The sequence below is a fragment of the Drepanopeziza brunnea genome (assembly GCF_022702325.1).
Source record: "Drepanopeziza brunnea f. sp. 'multigermtubi' strain 214-2 chromosome Unknown ctg4, whole genome shotgun sequence".
Classification (NCBI taxonomy): domain Eukaryota; kingdom Fungi; phylum Ascomycota; class Leotiomycetes; order Helotiales; family Drepanopezizaceae; genus Drepanopeziza; species Drepanopeziza brunnea.
In genome coordinates, this window is record NW_027094067.1 from 1841551 (window position 1) to 1859707 (window position 18157).

Sequence of the window (18157 nt, forward strand, 5' to 3'; positions counted from 1 at the left end):
ATCCGTAGGTATTTCCTGGTATGGATAAGGCTGATCGATCGAATTCGCGAGGTCGGCGAGGCCGAATGACCGCGCTTGCGGTAGGCAGATGACTAACTACCTGCTACATGTAAACAAACCCGCATCGAAGCGATATGACGTTCGTTGATGGATCTCGGAGATGCTCCAGCTCCCCCTTCGTCAGCACAACAAGCCAATAGGATTGTTGGAACCTCTGGAAACCTTGGTAACTCTAAGGCCAGACCATATACTACGTAGTTAATTGTAGACTCCCGTGGGTAACTTTGTTCGTAGGTCAGCGAGCCATTTGTATGACTCGCTATCCCTCTTACCTCCTAGTTATAGTAAGCCTCGATTATTTCCCGAACCAGCCAGCATAATACAGTACATGATTCGATCCTCCCAATCCGAGAAATTTGCCGCCGTCCCAGTGACGCAACGCAGGCTAGCCTTGCTTCTCCTAGCTGGAGCCCTGGACCCTGGAAAACCTCAAAACTCAGAGCTTCGAATTCTCTCAACTCATAATCCCTCTCACCATCAACCTTTTCTCTGCACTCGCCAGTCTCGGCCTCTACATTCCATCCTATCAACCTATCTCGAAGTCACTGCAGACAAACCACCAATATGCCTGGAGAAGAGATCGATCGGCCAAACCCCAAGGCTTTGGCCTCCTTGATTCCTGAAGATGTCCTCAAGCTGTCTGTTCAGTTGGAGAAGATGCAGCTGAGTGAAGCAGATCTGAAAGGTCTCGAAGAGTTTCGCAGAGCCAGCAACTACATTGCAGCTGGTAAGTTCATGCTCCAATGGAACCTTGATGGTTTTCAAGTACCTTCACTGACTCCTCAGCAATGATCTTTTTGAGTGATAACTCCTTGATGGAACGTGATCTCACTCACGATGATATCAAGCCTAGGCACGAAGTTCCACACCTCCCCCCAGCAAATACCCGGAAACTGACTATCGCAGATTACTTGGACATTGGGGAACGTGCCCGGGTCTTACTCTTGTCTACGCGCACTTGAATTATCTCACTCGCAAAAATGACCTCGACTGTATCTACGTCGTTGGCCCAGGACACGGAGCTCCCGCAATCCTAGCCTCCCTTTGGCTCGAAGGTAGCTTAGAGAAATTCTACCCACAATACGCCCAGAACAAGCAAGGATTACATAACCTGATCACGGGATTCAGCACACCCAGAGGATTTCCCAGTCACATCAATGCTGAGACTCCAGGGGCAATACACGAAGGCGGCGAATTGGGATATGCGCTGTCTGTTGCTTTTGGGGCTGTCATGGACAAGCCTGATTTGATTGTCGGTTGCATTGTTGGTGACGGAGAGGCCGAGTCCGGACCTACAGCTACCGCATGGCATGCGGCCAAATACATTGACCCTGCGGAGTCTGGTGCGGTCATTCCTATTGTTCACGTCAATGGTTTCAAGATCTCAGAGAGAACTATCTACGGGTGCATGGACGACAAGGAGATGGTCACACTGTTCACAGGCCTCGGTTACCAATGCAGATTCGTTGAAGATTTGGAAGATATCGTGAGTCAAGTCGGAGATAAATCACGGATTTATATTGATATCAATCAGGACCGTGATCTAGCTACGAGTTTCCAATGGGCTCTGGACGAGATCCGCAAGATTCAAAAGGCTGCCCGGTCAGGCAAACCTATCATGAAGCCTCGCGTAAGCAACAAGCTTGTTTCCTTTCGAAATCTGACTGACATTTTCCATGAGTGGCCAGTGATTATCATGAGGACCCCCAAGGGCTGGAGTGGACCCAAGAAAGTAGATGGCGAGTTCGTCGAAGGATCGTTCCATTCCCACCAAGTCCCTCTCATGGCAGCAAAGACCAACAAGGGACAGCTCGCCGACCTCCAAAAGTGGCTTCTGTCCTACGGTCCAGCCAAGCTCTTCACAGAGACAGGCGATGTCACTGATTCTATCAAGAGCGTCATTCCAGCCGAGTCCTCAAAGAAACTCGGTCAGAGAGCTGAGACATACAAATCTCACGAGCCATTGAAGGTCCCAGACTGGAAAAAGTTCGGAGTCGAGAAGGGAAGCGAGGAGTCTTGCATGAAAGCTATTGGCGACCTCATCGACCAAGCTCTTGTTGACAACCCCAAGTCGCTCCGCATATTTTCCCCAGACGAGTTGGTATCCAACAAGCTTGATGCAGTATTCAACCACACTTGCCGCGATTTCCAATGGGACGAGTTCTCCAACGCACGGGGCGGCAGAGTCATTGAGATTCTCAGCGAGCACACTTGTCAAGGATTCCTGCAAGGATACACGCTTACTGGTCGCACGGGTATATTTCCATCATATGAGTCTTTTCTCGGTATAATCCACACCATGATGGTGCAGTACTGCAAGTTCAACAAGATGGCCAGAGAAACTACGTGGGTGAGTCACAGCCTCCGGTTCATGATATGAGATTCGCATGCTAACAAGGAGAATAGCGTTCCGACCTCTCATCCATAAACTACATCGAAACCAGCACCTGGACCCGCCAAGAACACAATGGCTTCTCCCACCAAAACCCTTCCTTCATCGGCGCCGTATTGAACCTCAAAGCCAGCGCAGCCCGCGTCTACTTCCCGCCCGACGCTGTAAGTCCACTCTTTAACTTTTCCTCCCCTCGCTTAAAATCCCCAGCTGATCTCAAAACCCAAACAGAACACCTTCCTCTCCACCGTCGCCCACTGCCTCCGCTCAAAGAACTACGTTAACCTCATGGTCGGCTCCAAACAACCACAGCCCGTCTTTCTCTCCGTAGAAGAAGCAGACGCGCACTGCCAAGCCGGGGCCTCGATCTGGAAATTCGCCTCCGTAGACGACGGTCTAAACCCCGACGTGACACTCGTCGGCATCGGCTCCGAGCTGACCTTCGAAGTCGTCGTCGCGGCCGCCATCTTGCGCCGGAAATGCCCCGCCCTGCGAGTGCGCGTCGTCAACGTCACGGACCTCATGATCCTCGAAAACGAGACACTACACCCGCACTCCCTGACAAACGACGAGTTCAGCTCTCTGTTCACGCCCGATCGCCCCATCCACTTCAACTACCACGGCTACTCGAACGAGATCAAGGGCCTCCTGTTCGGTCGCCCACGCCTGGATCGCATGAGCATCGAGTGCTACAAGGAGGAAGGCAGCACCACGACGCCGTTCGACATGATGCTCCGCAACTCCGTGAGCAGATTCCACGTCATGGAAGCGGCTGTCAAAGCCGGTGCGAAGCACAACCCGCAGGTGGCTTTGGATATGACGGCCCTGCTGGGAGATATCAGACACCAAGTTACCAAGGTGCAGGAGTACATCATGGCGACGGGTAGGGACCCGGAAGGGACCTTTGATCTCCCAAGATTTGAAGGAACCGTGTTTCAGGGTGGCGCCAAGGGTAGCGGACAGGGTGGCGGTGGCAAGGAGGACGGCTTTTTCGTCAACTAAGGGTCTTGGTGCGTAGTTGTAGCGTTGGGAGAGCGGCCGTCTTTCTTGAGGCTACCGGTGTGTGAATAAAGTAGATGACGATTTTTTAGCGAGACTTGATGCGATGTCATGGGATACCTCTTTTCGTCAAGAGTATCTATCAGTTATGACGAGAACGGAATTAGGTCATGCGATTGGGGGACTCGATGTGAAGTAAGGATGCTGGGAAACGCGCCGGCAGAGCCCACGGTGCTAAAAGCGCTTTCTGCGCTCTCACAGCGCGGAAACCGCGGAGAATGCCGAGATCACAATTACAATATCAAACTCTGTTCTGGCTAGCTTACCAATGGACATTGAATCGTATGTTTAAAGTGCTTCTTACTATGATCTGACCAGAACTTTAAGAGAGAAAGAGAGAGAGAGAGGCGAGGACTAATGGCGAGGGCCATGCAATATCATCATCAGTTGGAAGATGCTTAAGCATCGCAGTTAACATACACGCACTACCTACATATATTTACAAGCGGGCAATGCAAATCCCGAGGGATCCCTGAACGCCATCCGATTCAAAAATACCGCCCATGGTATCAGTCACAGAGCCGTCCTGTATCGCCAGCCCATCAAACATCGTTACTCCCCTGTCATGGCAGTCCATACCCCCCATTAATAGCTTCTGCCAACTCCGAAGTATTGGGGCGATTCTGCGCATACCGCTCATAGCTATCGATGTATAACTCGTCCAGACTAGTAGTATTTTTGACATGCTCGTTGTTCTCAACGGCATCTAGCCAGCGTCCCCATCTGCTGTTAGGTAATGGGTCAGGCCAGGCACGGTAGTGCTTCATAACGCGAGCCAGACGGATCATCCAGGGCGCGAAATGGATGTCGACGTAGGAGAGCTGGTTACCGAGAAAGAAAGGGCCATGGGGCTCGGCCATGTCTACGATTTTACCGATTTCGTCCTTGAGTTTTTTGGTGTACTCGGCTTGTTTGTTGAAGTCTTGGGCCTGTAGGAGTTGGTAGAAGGTTGGGACGATATTTCGATCGATCTAGGATATATTAGGGCCGTCTCTGATTTGAATGGAAACATAGTTACATGGTCGGCCCACAATCGGCATGTTGCTTTAAGTTGTGGGTTGCCCTGAGGGAGAAGAGGTTGACCAGCGCCGAGATCCTCAAGCTATGTATATGTAAGTTGACGTGCATCCAAACTATGATGAATGACATACATATTCCACCAAGACTTTACTCTCGCCGCAACCCCACTCGCCATGTCGAATACCCGGAACAAGACCTCGAGGGTTGACCTCCAAGAGACTTTGTGGCTTCTTATAAGGATCGACCTCGATGTACTGGTATTGCAAGCCTTTGGCCTCCATAGCAATCCAAACACGTTGTACGAATGGGCTGGGAGACAGTCAGTATGCTTCAGGTATTTACTGACGTTACTCAAAGTATCTTTGAAGCATCAACCCGGACTCACCAAAAGCAGCTGCCAAAGAGCTTCAATTCATGGTCTTTGGAATGCTTTCTGACAGTGGCTAAAGCATTACCGCTTGCCTTCTTGTGATAAGTCTTCTGTTGTTCTGGCGTATCAGCCACTGTACTCAAAGGGACGCTCACTGCTTCTTGTGTTGAACTTTGACGGCTTGGAGATGGGTTGTGACTTAGGAAACAAGCTGCACAGGCCTAAGACAAACGACATTTGGTAGCACCCGTAGAGGGGAACCATGATGCAGTTGTTGATTTCTCGGAGGGAAAGAAGGGTTTTCCAGAATTGGCTTATGATGGATAACATGACCCCAGCTCGCAGAGCGGACCGTCATCGGGCCTCTGCAGCTGAGAGTTTCCCATGCTGCTCTACTGTTGCCAAGACTGGAGTGCAGCCGGCCCGTGCTTGGTTTGTGAGTGAGTTAAAATTCACGTACCTGTGTCTTCTTCTCTTGCTTGTCTTGTTTCATAGTAAGTCTCTGTATACTATTCTTCTTGACCCGATCACTCTCCTCCAAGCCATGCTTATGGGGACCCGGGACACCATCACCTTTGCCATTACCACCATTACCGTTGACCCGCTGGATAGTGTAGTATCTTTGACCTGTTGCGCCCGGATGATTTGCCCCCAAGGGAGTATTGACGAAGGAGACGCCAAATTGCTGTGATTGATGCATAGGTGCTCCCGGTTGACCAGGTGCAAAGAAGTTGTTGCTCTGCGAAGGATCTACGGGTTGAGAGATCGGTCCTCCATCTGGCACGAAATCTGCACGCAACATAGCTCCAGGAAAATACTCGGTGATCTTGATCTTCACATCACAAAGATCCCGTTCTCTTGCTGTTCGCTTACGCTTCTTCTTATTTGGGTCGTTCGACTTGGGTGTTCCCGGTGGCCTACCCTTTAATCGGCAGTCCCAATAATGAGATACAAATGGCTTCCGCTTATAGCGTTGGGTAGAACGATGAGAGTATACGTTATCGACGTGAGGGAAGTAGGTTTGGAACCTAAAGACGCCATGTTAGTCAGTAGTTGTATATTTCGACAGAACATGTTTCCGTACTCATCTTCACTCAAAGTGATCATCTCGTCCACGTTGAACAATTTCAGGCGCCACTCGGCAAGATCGGGAGGGTCGATGACAGCTTTCGTGCTGAGATGTCCGTTGCTCTTTTGATCTGAGCCATCTGCTGCCGGGCCTCCAAATAGATCTTCCTCCTGCTGCAAGCCACGGATCGAGCTGTGCTGAATTGGCCCTGCCGTTAAGATACCAAACTGTCCACCATTGTTATGCTGCGGGGAATGTGGGCTGTCATTGTTCTGTACGTGTATAGCCCGCTGGCTATGATTTTGATCGAAAGGATTTGGGTTTTGGAAGGCTGTATTGTCCTGCAGTTGCTGGAGATCATGGCGGAACACGGCATCGTTATCGTTGAGGTCGAGCAGTCCGGCATGGGAATCCAACGTATGATGACCTAGGTGCGGCTGGCCGTGCTGAATTCCCGGGGCAGCTTGTGGTTGCAGTGCTCTGTAGGCAGAGGAGAGATGCTGGTGAGGATCAGGCTCCGAGTCCATTTTGCGACTTGTGCACGGAACATCCGCTCTTGAACTCCGGTCGATGCTGCTTTAATCGTCGCGATGAGGTTCTCGCGTTGATGGATCCTCGAAACTCCACTAAGCCATAACAGGCCTAGTGAGTCAGGTAAGTAGAGATGAGCGTGATCTGGGCACTAAAAGACGCAAGAAGAAGGTTCTCCGTACTTCGTAGAGTCATCTAATTCGGCTTGATATTAACCAGTTTTGTGGTTGGTGATCGGTCGGTAATCAAGCTAAGGAGTGGTGGAGTCGAAGATGTCACGCTAAGCTTTGTAGATCACGTGAAAGGCCAATACTTACCAGGTGCTCTCAAGATTGCTTCATCATGAGCATTATTCATGTTCTCGTTTAATTTGATAACTAGTACAAGTGGGATATCATTGACAGTATTAACTACACCTGCATATTCAAGCAGTCCACATATAATCCAACTGCCACCTAAGCAGGACCCGGCGTATGTTCTTTAGCGTTCCCTTCGACTCCATGCGCTTTCCTCATAATACGATCGGAAATCCCTTCAGTAAATTTCAAGCTTGGAATAGTCATGCCATATGACTGAGTCTGGCCCTCCTTATCGTGCTGGTCTTTCTCAACTCTGATGCAGATGTCAAGGCTGCCGTCGCTACCCTTGCCGTGCTTCGAGCTGTCAGCAGCTTTATGCAGAGTTCCGGCATCTACTTCGCCCTCGTGAAGCCAGGAGTGGCCGTCTTTTGCCTTGGGAGCTGACCCTTTCAACGAGATTTCTCTTTCGGCTATTCCGTTGGCAGAATCATTACCATGAGCACCAGTGTTCTGCGTAGCTCCGCCAGAGTTCTCGGTGATGACCGCCCAGTTCCGACTCGGCATCGTAACATTGTTTGAGCTGGAAGTTTTGCTGACATCGCCGGGATCCTTGTCAAAAAACTTCATCAAAGTCTCATCTGTATCATGGTCTAGATGATGGAGCTTGTTTCTTCTAGCAAGGAGATTCGCTACTGCCTGCGGGGGTGGCTTGTTGACAATTGCAGAAGAGATGATGTTAGCCATGTATCGATAGTCATTGGCGACTGGAATTTCAAGCTTGGGATTCGAGTAGAATCTTCCAACGGCAGCCAGATGGACGTCACCGCCGAGAATTGTGATCCGAACAGAGAATTCAGAGGCTAGTGCTTGAAGTTGGCGCACTAGAAACAGTCGCTCCTTCTTGTGGGTACGAGCCGTGTAGTGGTCGTCGAGATCGTCCAGCAAATCGACACTGCCATCGAAAGCGTTGAAGAAGCTGCCACCTAAGACGTGTTAGGCCGTATTTTCAGGTTTGGAGCTAGAGCAACTCACCGAAACCAAATCGTTTGTTAAGGAATTTGATAGGCGCAATGATGGGACTCGAGAAGATGTTTTCCAACCAAGTCAAACGAGGATAGGCAATAGGAATTCCCAGCAGGACTACCAAATGCTGGATGGGAGTTGACGACGATTTAGATGCGCTGAGTTCCTTTTGCAACCGGCTGAAGATGATATCGTACGTCTCGGGATAGTTGACCTGCTTCCGAGTTCGCTGAATGTGTTAGCGGGATAATACCACGACAATGGCGTATACTGACTTCGGTTCTGGCGTCGATCCCAAAGAAAGCTATTCTGGCTCCGAGCCTGGCATATATGCTTCTGGAGTGTTCTACCACATATGGCTGTTCCAGTTAGCCCAGGTTCAACAAGATTTCCTTCGTTTACTGACACCCGGCTTTGCTCCGATGATATAGCTTGAGTCGATGGTTTTCTCATCTAGAACATATGTATTCTCAAGCTGTCTTGGGTCGAGCCCTACAGCATCGAGTCCTGTGGTCTGGGGCGCGTCTATATAGCTATTAGCAGACAGATTCACATGGAGCGTTGGCTCTCTTACCGGTTGTGTAGGTGGAAGCTGGGGGAGCGAGATGGTGCTGGAAGAGTAGGTAATATTTGTTCGCTACTCCTCCAATCCCTCTGAACACCGGACAGCACATGAAATGGTCTGTGTAAGAGCCGAAACCATCGATTATCTACAACGAAAGTCAGCTGATATTTCGAAGTACAGAAGAGCACACTCACATCGTGATCGTCCCATAGATTGAGTTGAGGAATCTGGCCATTGGCACCTGCGAAAGGTTCCATGGAATACCTATCAAATTTAAGCTTGGTCCTTAGATTTCTTGTTTGCAAAATTAAAATTACCATTTTATATAGTTGTTGACATAGTAATCGTCACATCGCTTCCTCAGAGACTCCGGGAATGGGTACTTCTCTCTCTTGTGAGGAGTGCTAATATCCGTCCACTCTCTGAGAGGTCCACTGACACGGATACCATCATTGTAGATTTGATCACCCCCACCGAGCCTGTCATCTGTCAGTGGTGCCGGCATCATTCTCACAGATCAGATCTCATACATTACATGGAAGGGGGTCTGGGCGTGAACACGCAGGACATCGTTCCACAAGCACGCACCGGAGTACGCATCCTCATCCGTACCAACACTGAAGCCGTTGCAAGAATGAAACATGATTCTCATCGATTCTGGGATCGCCGGGATAAAGAAGCTCTGCTTGTCCCTTTTACCCTCTGATCCGAAACGAAGACTTGGAATCTCGTAGTCGATTTTCAGCTCTTCCTGCTGCATGGGCACTTCCAAGTCAAATCGCCAAAAGGTGTTGCGGGAATCGGAGTATAGCTTGGTTCCCTTGACCTTGACATCCTTCGAGGAGACCCCGTTGCCATTGGTTCCGCTGACCCCGTTACTATGCGCACTGGCCTGTGGCGCTTGAGGTTGCTGAAAGCTGCTGTGGTCAACGCCGTTTACAGTTCCGTGCGAGGTATCTTCACGAATCTCATCCGTCCCAACATCCGCGCCAGCAATGTGCCCTCTCCGCTCAGCAGGCGCAACCCTCAGCTTTAACTCAGGAACCTCGGGAGCATCTGCCATGCCTCCCCCCTCCGTAACGACCAAGACACTGCCGAACCAGGTCTCGTTCTCCATGCGCCTGTAATTAAGGAGGGGGCCACACTTGACCTGCAAACTGCCGTGGGTATACTGTGCACTATTGCCTCCTGCGCCAGGGTTCTGTGTGCCGGTGGTCGTCTTGTCTCCTCCATCATGAACGTTGCTGGGGATCACAATAGGCTTCGACTTCAATCCCCCAGAGCCTGTAGTCTGAGGAGGCTCCATTCGAGTTGAGTTGAGGAAGTCGGCAAGGCCTTTGCTGTCATTCCTCTCGACTGGTTGTCGCGGAGCTGCATGTGCGCGAAAGGGCTGAGACTCTTCGTGGCGCCGGCGGGTTGCAGAGGCATGCGTTTCGATATGGTCCGCGCCGAGGAGGACGTCGTCCTTGTCATGCGATGCCATCACTGTCTACTGGTTATGTAGAGCGCGCCGAAAATAATGGGGTGTAGATTCGAGTTAAAGATGTAGCAACTTGAAAAAGATTGGCAAAAGTTTTGTTTAAGATTGAAAGCGGAGCCCGCCAGCACGCGCCGATTGTTGCTGGTTTCGTCAGCCTTGATTAAGCCTGGCAATTTGTTGACAGGGTCGAGTTTCCGAATCGCGAGTCGACAATGTCAATACCGGGTAGGTAGTCGAGTCGGGCACGCCAGCCGCAGTGCAGCCGAGCAATGTCGATTTGGGGATCAGAGAAGAGGCGGCAAAGCAAGGGCCATCTTAACGTCCGGATGGATAAGGTATCCTTCATCATCGATCGGGAACCCTTACAGTAGGTAGCTACCACGGTACAGGCCTAAGTATTACCCCTCGAGGGTGCCTTAAAAGTTTAGTTTCCACTTTAAACCCCCTGTTTTCCCTACCCTCGAGGGGTAATACTTACGCCTGCGACGTAGTAGCTAGCTAATGTAGCTAGCTAGCTTTGGACGACGGGATCCACCAAAAACCAAAAACAAGATATTCTGCTGATCTAAGATAAGCCAAGGCCAAGACGCGGCAGTGCCAGGATTCTTTTCTCTACTGTACTTACTGTAATGTTGTTTTTGTGTAAGCTGAATGTGGATCCCGTAAACTGTTAGAGATGCGGTCACCTGACGAAAGGCCGTGACGTTGATTGGGTGCATCCATTTGAGCTTGGGCCATCGAAGAACATCAAAAACTTGACTAATCGCTTATTAATAAGAAAATAAGGAATCTAGCCGGTTTGATAGGCTAGATTTGCACTCTTGCAATCGAAATCCACTTTTTGCGGTTATATCTTACGATTATAGACTCTTTTCCTTTCGAATACTTGATGAGTAGCTAGTTAATAATAAAGAGACAAATGCTCGAGAGATAGCTGGCTGCATCGCGCTAAAAGAAGCTATTAATACGGATTATATAGTAGTAGCTACGAATAATATACCGCGAAGTCCGGAAGACTTACGGCCCTCCGCAAGCTCCGGGGTAGGTAAGTTTAGCTTGCGGCCGGGCTGAAGCGCTACGCCTTCTTCACATCCTTTTAAAGCGCATTTCTTCCGTATGGGAAATTGATGTAGCGTGAATGCGGAAGGCAGCCTTGCACTACGACCGGGGCGAAGCGAGGTCCCGTGGCCCCGGAACTTGCGGAGGGCCGCCAGGGATCAGACCTCGTCTGTTACGTACTGCACTTACAGTACGGAGGTGCCTGGGGGTAAATTATGGCAGATGGCCTTCAGCGACAAGAGTTCCCCCCGCATCAATCGCGTCCAAAATTTATATAAGAAATACGCTCAATCCAAGATAACAACAATGACTATTGCTGATCTTTGGACGAGTTCGAAAGCGAAGTTCACTAAATATTAGGTGTATTACCATAGTAAATTTCAGGATGGAAGAGAGCCCCTCTTGATTTTTTTCTGCCGATGATTCTGCCGACGGCGGTCTGCCATAATCTACCCCCGGCACCTCCGTACTGTAAGCCATGTCCACAGCGTGCGCCCTACCCTGAATCCCTGCTTCTGCAGAATAACCCCAGCGCTAAGTAGGAAGTGGAAGTGGTGGAAGTTGGAGACAACCTCGTCAGCCGAATCTCGATACGGAGTAGGCATCCCATTCCGCGCACACGGACCTGCGACTACGGTACCTGAGCCGAGAGTTTGACCTTTCTCGACGGTACTACTGTACTACTTACTGTAGTAGTACGGTAGTAGTAGTACAACTCCTCACGACCCCCTGAGATACCGGTACCGGCACTCCAGCTGCCACCTCAAATATACTTAGAGTTCGTCAACCAACAAAAACTCTCTCCGTACGTAGCACCGGCACCTGGTCGGCATGATGCTGATTTCCCGTACCCCTCCCGGGCTTTTCTCACCTACTACCGGTACAGTACGTACGTACCGGCAGTACTATAAGTCCAGCGGTAGGCACTCCGTAATTATTCTCTGCTCAGATGCTTTCCGAAGTGCGATAACCGACCGACGCGTGCACGCCGCGCCAAACTTTGGGGGAAGCTTTTTCTTCGTACCGTACTTACAGTAGGTACCACAACGATAAAACATCAGCTACAGCATGTGTTATCTTCAGGCCACCTATTCTGAATGACCTACGGTATTCAAGTCTGTTCGAGTCTGACTCCGAGTGCTAAGTACGACTTCGTGTTCAAAGTCAAAGTCAAATCCTGACTCGAGGGTCTAACTTCGACTCGCTCAGCACTGATTCTCGCAGATATCGACATTTTCGCTCACAAGAGCCGAGAGACGTGAGGCGTCAAAGAAGCTGAAAAGAACCATTCTGGGAATCCAGCCGACCTCGCTTAGAAGCAGGCCTTGCGAAAGTAAACAATGGTAGATAAGTGCAAGCAGGACCCGAAAAAGAGTGATACCATCCATTATTACAATAAAAGAGAGATCTTATATTTATTTCACATACAAGACACACCTATCTGCCCAACCTAAGCCTTCCCCTGCGAACTCGTCTCATCTACTACCAACCCTTTCCTCTTCTCCATCTCCCTCCTCTGCTTTTGCTCAGCCGCAAACCTGAACAACCCCGCCGCCGTAATACCCGCCGCATACCCCCCAAGATGCCCCCAGTGATCTATCGAGACGACGTTTTGCTTCTTCCACAAAAACAGGACATCAGTACCAATCATCAAGCACAAGAGCGCTAGCGACGAGATCGACGGCCAGTTTTCAGGGGGAAAGACACCAAAGAGTTTCATCTTCTCTTTGCTGTCAGACAGCAGATACGTAGCCATGACTCCGGCGACAGCGCATGAGGCTCCAACAGACGAGGAAGCGAAGTTGTTGCGAATTACCCATGACGAAAGTGAGATGAAGCCGCCGAAAACGCCACATATTAAATACACGGCGAGGAAGTTGCCGCGACCAATTTCGTCGTGGAGACGAGTCCCGAAGATCCACAGGAAGATCATGTTTGAGGCGAAATGGGTTACTGTTTGGTGCGAGAAGATGGCGCCGATCAAGGCGATTGCTCGCGGATATCCGGGAACCATGATGAAGAACTTGTTGAGGCCGCGGAAGGCAGGCGGGAAATGCCAGGCGCCGAGAACGATGGCGTTGGCGAGAATGATGGCGATGATCGTTGCGGCCGAAGGTGGCATGTCGGGCCACATGCGCCATTCGGCTCTGGGGGGCGTGTAGACGTAGGCGAAGAGGGAGGATCCTAGAATGACGGCGAGGGTCAGGAGGCCTGAAGGCCAGAGTCGCTGGAAAATACTCATATCCGGAGGCTTTTCTGGCAATACCTTGGCTCTTTCAAGATAGTACTTCAATCGTGGGTTCTCGCCTGGTCTTCGTAGCTCGACTCGAGACCTTGGCTGGGTCTTCTGCAAAGTCCCGGTATTCTGTCTGATCTCGTCCGCTTGGCTCATCTTCTTTTTTTCCTCCGCCTCTTTCTCATCAAGCTTCTTCTCTTTGTGCTTACGTACCCGGTCAAAAACACTGTCTCCATAGACATTATCTCGTGTCCCCGAATTCGGCTTATAGAGTCCAATCCTCTCAGCATCAGAAACTATCTCCGCTTCCATCTCGGCCAACTCCTTCTCGGCCCTCTGACCCGCACACTCAATCTCGTCCACAGACACGTTCTTCCTCAGCCAGGCCAATCCGAGACGGCGAGCTTCCGCCTCGTAGGCAGTATACTTCACCACCTGTGGATCTCCCAATGTCCCTGCTACCCTCCGGCCGTGCAGCACCCGTAGCATGCGGTTTGCAGTGTTGGCATCGATGATCTTTCCAAAGATAGAAATGGTCTCTTCCTTCGTTAGAGGAGTTCTTCTGTAATCAAGCCCTTCCTCATCCCGATAATCCTCGGGCAGATCCTCGAATTTCCTGATGATTCTGCGGGAGGCGAATGTCCTGATGCCCGCCGAGAGCTTGCATTTCGCACTCGAATATTTCCATATCCTGACCGGCTGGCCTATTGACACAACATCTTTCCGATGAATTGGAAACGAGGATACCGAGTATGGCCGGATAAAGCGTTGTGCGAGCCTCGCCGCGAGGCTGTCTGTTTTACTGCATGATTGCAAAAGGGTCCTGGGATTCAAGCACGAGAACCGTGGAGCTGCTGGCCATAGGCTGTTCATTTTCCTCCTCTAACTCATCGCATCAGGCATGATACATCCAATTGAAGTGCACCCTTAGGTCGAGGCCGGAGTCGAGGATTTTGTTACAGTGCCCTCGTATACCGAACACCTGCATGCACGTTCAGGTTTAGAAATGCACAGACCACCATGACGCTTCGATCCCGCGAGGTCGGTCGCGTCTCCCCTCACTGCTGTGCAACACTTTCCCAAATTTCCTCATACAGCGTCCTCGACTCCCTCTTCTCCTACAACATCTCAGAAACCCAACCCAAGAAACAACGCAAACAAACAAAAGAATGTCCTCAGAAGCAGCGCCTATATCGGCCGCTCGTTTCGCTTCCGCCCTTTGTGATCTCCCACTCTCAACCCTCCACCTCAAAGCAGTGGAACTGTACGTCCAGACAATCCCACACACACATAACCCATGAACACTGACGCCCCTACGCAGCCGCAATTCCATAGCCCACCTCGACTACTCCAATGAGCAGCTCCTCCCTTTTGCAACCGGCGCCGACGCCTCCACGCACGGCGTCCCAGACCCGGACTGCGCGGATGCGATACGGGAGAACGAGGTAGTGATCGCGCGGCAGACGGAGCGGATTGCGCTTTTGAGGGCGGAGGTCGAGGGGAGAGGTTGTAGTTGGGCTGAGTTTCAGGATGCGGAGGGGCTGAAGCCGGAGCGCGAGGGAGAGGGGGGTGGGGATAGGGAGAGAGCGGTTAATGGGACGGGAGGGGAGGGGAGGAGTAGTGCGTGGACAGATGGGACATTTCAGACTGGACGGATCGTGAATGGGGAGGTTGAGATGGATGGTGATGCCGAGAATGGTACAGGAGCTGGGGATGGAGACGCAAGTGCTGGGAGAGTGACGAACGGAGTTAATGGGACGGGCAGTGCTGCTGCTGGTGGGAGGCTAGATGACGAGGCGCTGCGGAGGGCTATGGAGGAGAGGATGGGGGCTCTGGCTGAGGAGGGAGATGGTGAAGGGGGAATGCATCTGTGAGATTTTTGAAAAGAATGCGGTTTCTAGTTCAAGGGGATGGGGCAGGCCGGAGGGGCAAACCAAGCATGGGCGCGGCGTTTGATAGATACCAGGAAATGAAAACTTGTAGTCTTGTACGGAAGCGAAAAAAAAAGACAACACATAACCAAATTTCAAATTCAGATCTGGAACTTTGTTATCTTCTCCTCTCTTCATTCTCAAATTGTACTATTTTGCTACTGCAATCTCCTGCACTCAAACCCATTCGTTCCATTCATTTTCGTCTAAAGAGCCCGGAATGCTATATGCATCAAAGAGCTGACCCAATCCACGTAAAACTCAACCTGCACCTACGCCAACGACAAGGCATGATACCCAGACGCCACCAATGCTATGCCCCAGGAACCCTAACCCCCTACGCTAAGAACAAGACACAGAAAGACTGACGAAATAGGAAAACAAAATTTTGTGAGTGCCTGTCGCTCATGCCTGATTGGGGATCAAGTTTTCAGGCTCCGTGTCCTCGAAAGTTGCACGCCTAAGTGGCAGGGCATCGGCGATTTTGACTCCTGCTTTTGGAATCGATACGGGCATGGCGTTTGCACTGGCCGAAATCGAAAGCAGTTGTGATGATGATGGCGCTCTGGAGTTAATGGCGGGGGGGGACAGCTCCCGGAGCGGTAGCACGTCGTCTTGTTGCCTAGGACCCTGAGCCATGGTCAAAGAGCTCATGATGGTTGTGAGTGCTGGTCTCGCTGATGTTTCTCTCATTTCCGGCATCGACACCTGGGGAGGTGCCGAGGGCACAGGGACATGCTCGATTACGTCTCGAGAGCTCTGCTTGGGAGACGAAACCGAGATGGGTGCTGGTTTTGCTCTCCTCTTCTTCGTGACAGCGTCAGACGATTCTGAAGATTCTAGAGAGATACTCCTACTCCTTCCGGGCGGTGATGCCCTGACCTGCCTAGGGTTCTGTGGTTTGGATCTCGACTCGGCTCTCGAACGAGCTTCCGCGTACGGTAGCTCGCCTCGTTTTAACTTTGCATCAACTAGTCGTTCTGTGACCCGACGGCTCAAAGGCTGGTCATCATTACCTCTTCTACTACTGCCGTTACTTCCAGCTCGGTTTATAACCCTCTCTTTGCCTTCCATAACCTTCGCCGCGGGCGGTGGTTGTAACATCCATCTCGTTTCGTCCTTGCTGGCGGGCGCCGTACTGACTACAGGCGGGTGTAGCTCGTTGACCGGTGGGTTCCTAGCCATTGTATATGGATTCGGGCTCTCTTCTTCCCTCGAAAGACCACTTTTACTTAAACGCCCCTCTAATAAACGGCCGGCTGACGAACCTGCTTTCGCGATTGCATCCATTATCCTCTGCCCCGGCCCCGGTATGTCATGGCCCCATAGCGCCTCATCCTCTCTCTGATATCGTGTCCGGTTCCAGCCATCCCCTGATATTCGTGAGCCCTCTGTAAATGCCGTAGGACTACTCGGTGTCTCGGAGCACATCGCAGTACTTCCAGCATAACTGCTTCCAGCTCCCGCGGTGTTTAGAGCTCGTTGACTTCCGTTCTTGCTTCCCCCTTTTTTCCGAGGCGGACCAGGCCCCATCATAATCTCCTCGGTCCAGTAGGGATTCGTAGAGAACGGCGACGGGTGCCGGTATAGCCCGGGCTGCTCCATCTCCAGTTGATGTTTCTCTGCCCGCTCGCGCCTTGCTTGTTGTTTCGCTTTCCGTCGATGGCTAATCTTAGCACAGGTACCGCAGGAGAGAATGTAGAATGCGACGGATTGGATTGCGACATCGAGCGACATGTTGAATTGGACGAGGAAACAAAGTGTGAAGGTGATTCGGTGGGTGCTCAACGGCCTCCTGAGGTTATGAATGCATGAGGAGGGTCTATGTCGACTGTTCGCGAGTCGTCGACAATGTGCCGTTACGGGCGGGTGTTTCGACAGGCGGTGACAATCCGTGACCGTGAACTGCTCGGGATTCCCTTTGCTTGTCTTACGACCCGGGGTGATCCAAGAATTTGAGATGATTTCGCTGTCTGCTTCGGGCGACAGCGATCGCGAAATCCCACGGTTGGAGTTACTGATTCGTTAGTACTGCGAAGTGGATCTGCGATGATGTGGCACAATGCAATAGGGGCCGAAGAATATATCGGGAATTTGAAGGTCGGTGGCAGGATTCGGGGTTGAACGTCTTTGTTAGTTGTCTCGTGTTGGAATTGAAACTTGACAGTTGATGTTCCGTATTGATATTTACTACCAGAGTAGCGACTCCTGTTGAAAGATAGACAATGGGAGATGTCCCTGATGTATGGCTAGAAAAAGATGTTAATAGTAATGCCGTCGACTCTATGGGTATTCAATACGCAGTGAGACCGTCGAGGTTGGGGAGGGGGGGGGAGAGGGGGAAAGTGGTAAGAGAGATCATATGTATATATATATAAAGGTATATATATGTAATATATATACTTATGTATATATAGTATTTTCGTAATGTCACTTACTCCGCAATGCTCCTGAAGGATGTTCGTACTTTTGTTTCAGGGTTCACCGCTCCACTCCGGCTAGGACAAGGAATGTACGACGATCATAGGAGAAGTAGTACGGTACGGTAGTACTACAGTACCAAGTAAGCCTCCGTACTTAGTAGCGGAGCTGCGGGACAGTGCTGCGAAGAGAAGCATTTTAACCAAACTCAGTCTCTCCACCTCAGTTTGCGATGGTTTTCTAAAGAGTCTTTTCCCAACTCGAACGTCGGCTGTGCCACAACCCCAACCTTAACTTAATCCGCAAGAGCCATTGTAAGTACCGGTATATGTACGTAGTATGTGGTCGATGACACTGCTGTTTATCCAGCTTGCCGCCGTTCCCGGCCTACTTGAAGTTGATGCAGAGCAGCGTCCATCCATGCTCGATGCAAGCTGGTGTGGATCATCAGTGATCATGGCTTACCTGTCTTAGGCGGGGGTGGGGTTCCTCTCCATTATCTGAAGAAGGGCCCAGAGAGGCAGGCCGTACTTGAGGGTGTTCATAGTCAGTACAGCTGCACATCACAATCACAAGGGGTGTATATATAGATAGATAGATGGATACTACAGCTACTCAAAGAGGCACAGGCGAGTATATTTT

At 50.8% G+C, this 18157-nt stretch overlaps 6 protein-coding genes across 6 annotated transcripts; 2 read left to right on the forward strand and 4 right to left on the reverse strand.

Moving 5' to 3' along the window:
- Positions 1-624: 624 nt before the first annotated feature.
- L3040_003307 (uncharacterized protein) lies at positions 625-3454 on the forward strand (the record flags this gene model as incomplete). The annotated part of the gene is made up of 7 exons (XM_066154417.1): positions 625-787; positions 847-913; positions 967-1546; positions 1595-1690; positions 1742-2410; positions 2467-2616; positions 2684-3454. The coding sequence occupies 7 exons, from the start codon at positions 625-627 to the stop codon at positions 3452-3454; spliced, it is 2496 nt and encodes an 831-aa protein (XP_066012381.1).
- Positions 3455-4074: 620 nt separating this feature from the next.
- Positions 4075-6497, reverse strand: L3040_003308 (uncharacterized protein; the record flags this gene model as incomplete). The annotated part of the gene is made up of 6 exons (XM_066154419.1): positions 4075-4482; positions 4530-4613; positions 4663-4840; positions 4917-5011; positions 5362-5929; positions 5986-6497. The coding sequence occupies 6 exons, from the start codon at positions 6495-6497 to the stop codon at positions 4075-4077; spliced, it is 1845 nt and encodes a 614-aa protein (XP_066012382.1).
- A 459-nt stretch (positions 6498-6956) lies between these two features.
- Positions 6957-9871, reverse strand: L3040_003309 (uncharacterized protein; the record flags this gene model as incomplete). Its single annotated transcript, XM_007293673.1, has 8 exons — positions 6957-7783; positions 7833-8052; positions 8099-8182; positions 8230-8348; positions 8398-8533; positions 8583-8652; positions 8706-8867; positions 8919-9871. The coding sequence occupies 8 exons, from the start codon at positions 9869-9871 to the stop codon at positions 6957-6959; spliced, it is 2571 nt and encodes an 856-aa protein (XP_007293735.1).
- A 2506-nt stretch (positions 9872-12377) lies between these two features.
- On the reverse strand, positions 12378-14036 carry L3040_003310 (uncharacterized protein; the record flags this gene model as incomplete). The annotated part of the gene is made up of 1 exon (XM_007293672.1): positions 12378-14036. One exon carries the CDS (start codon positions 14034-14036, stop codon positions 12378-12380), a length of 1659 nt encoding a protein of 552 aa, XP_007293734.1.
- A 296-nt stretch (positions 14037-14332) lies between these two features.
- On the forward strand, positions 14333-15037 carry L3040_003311 (uncharacterized protein; the record flags this gene model as incomplete). The annotated part of the gene is made up of 2 exons (XM_007293671.1): positions 14333-14427; positions 14485-15037. 2 exons carry the CDS (start codon positions 14333-14335, stop codon positions 15035-15037), a joined length of 648 nt encoding a protein of 215 aa, XP_007293733.1.
- Positions 15038-15499: 462 nt separating this feature from the next.
- Positions 15500-16831, reverse strand: L3040_003312 (uncharacterized protein; the record flags this gene model as incomplete). Its single annotated transcript, XM_007293670.1, has 1 exon — positions 15500-16831. One exon carries the CDS (start codon positions 16829-16831, stop codon positions 15500-15502), a length of 1332 nt encoding a protein of 443 aa, XP_007293732.1.
- Between the last annotated feature and the right edge of the window lie 1326 nt (positions 16832-18157).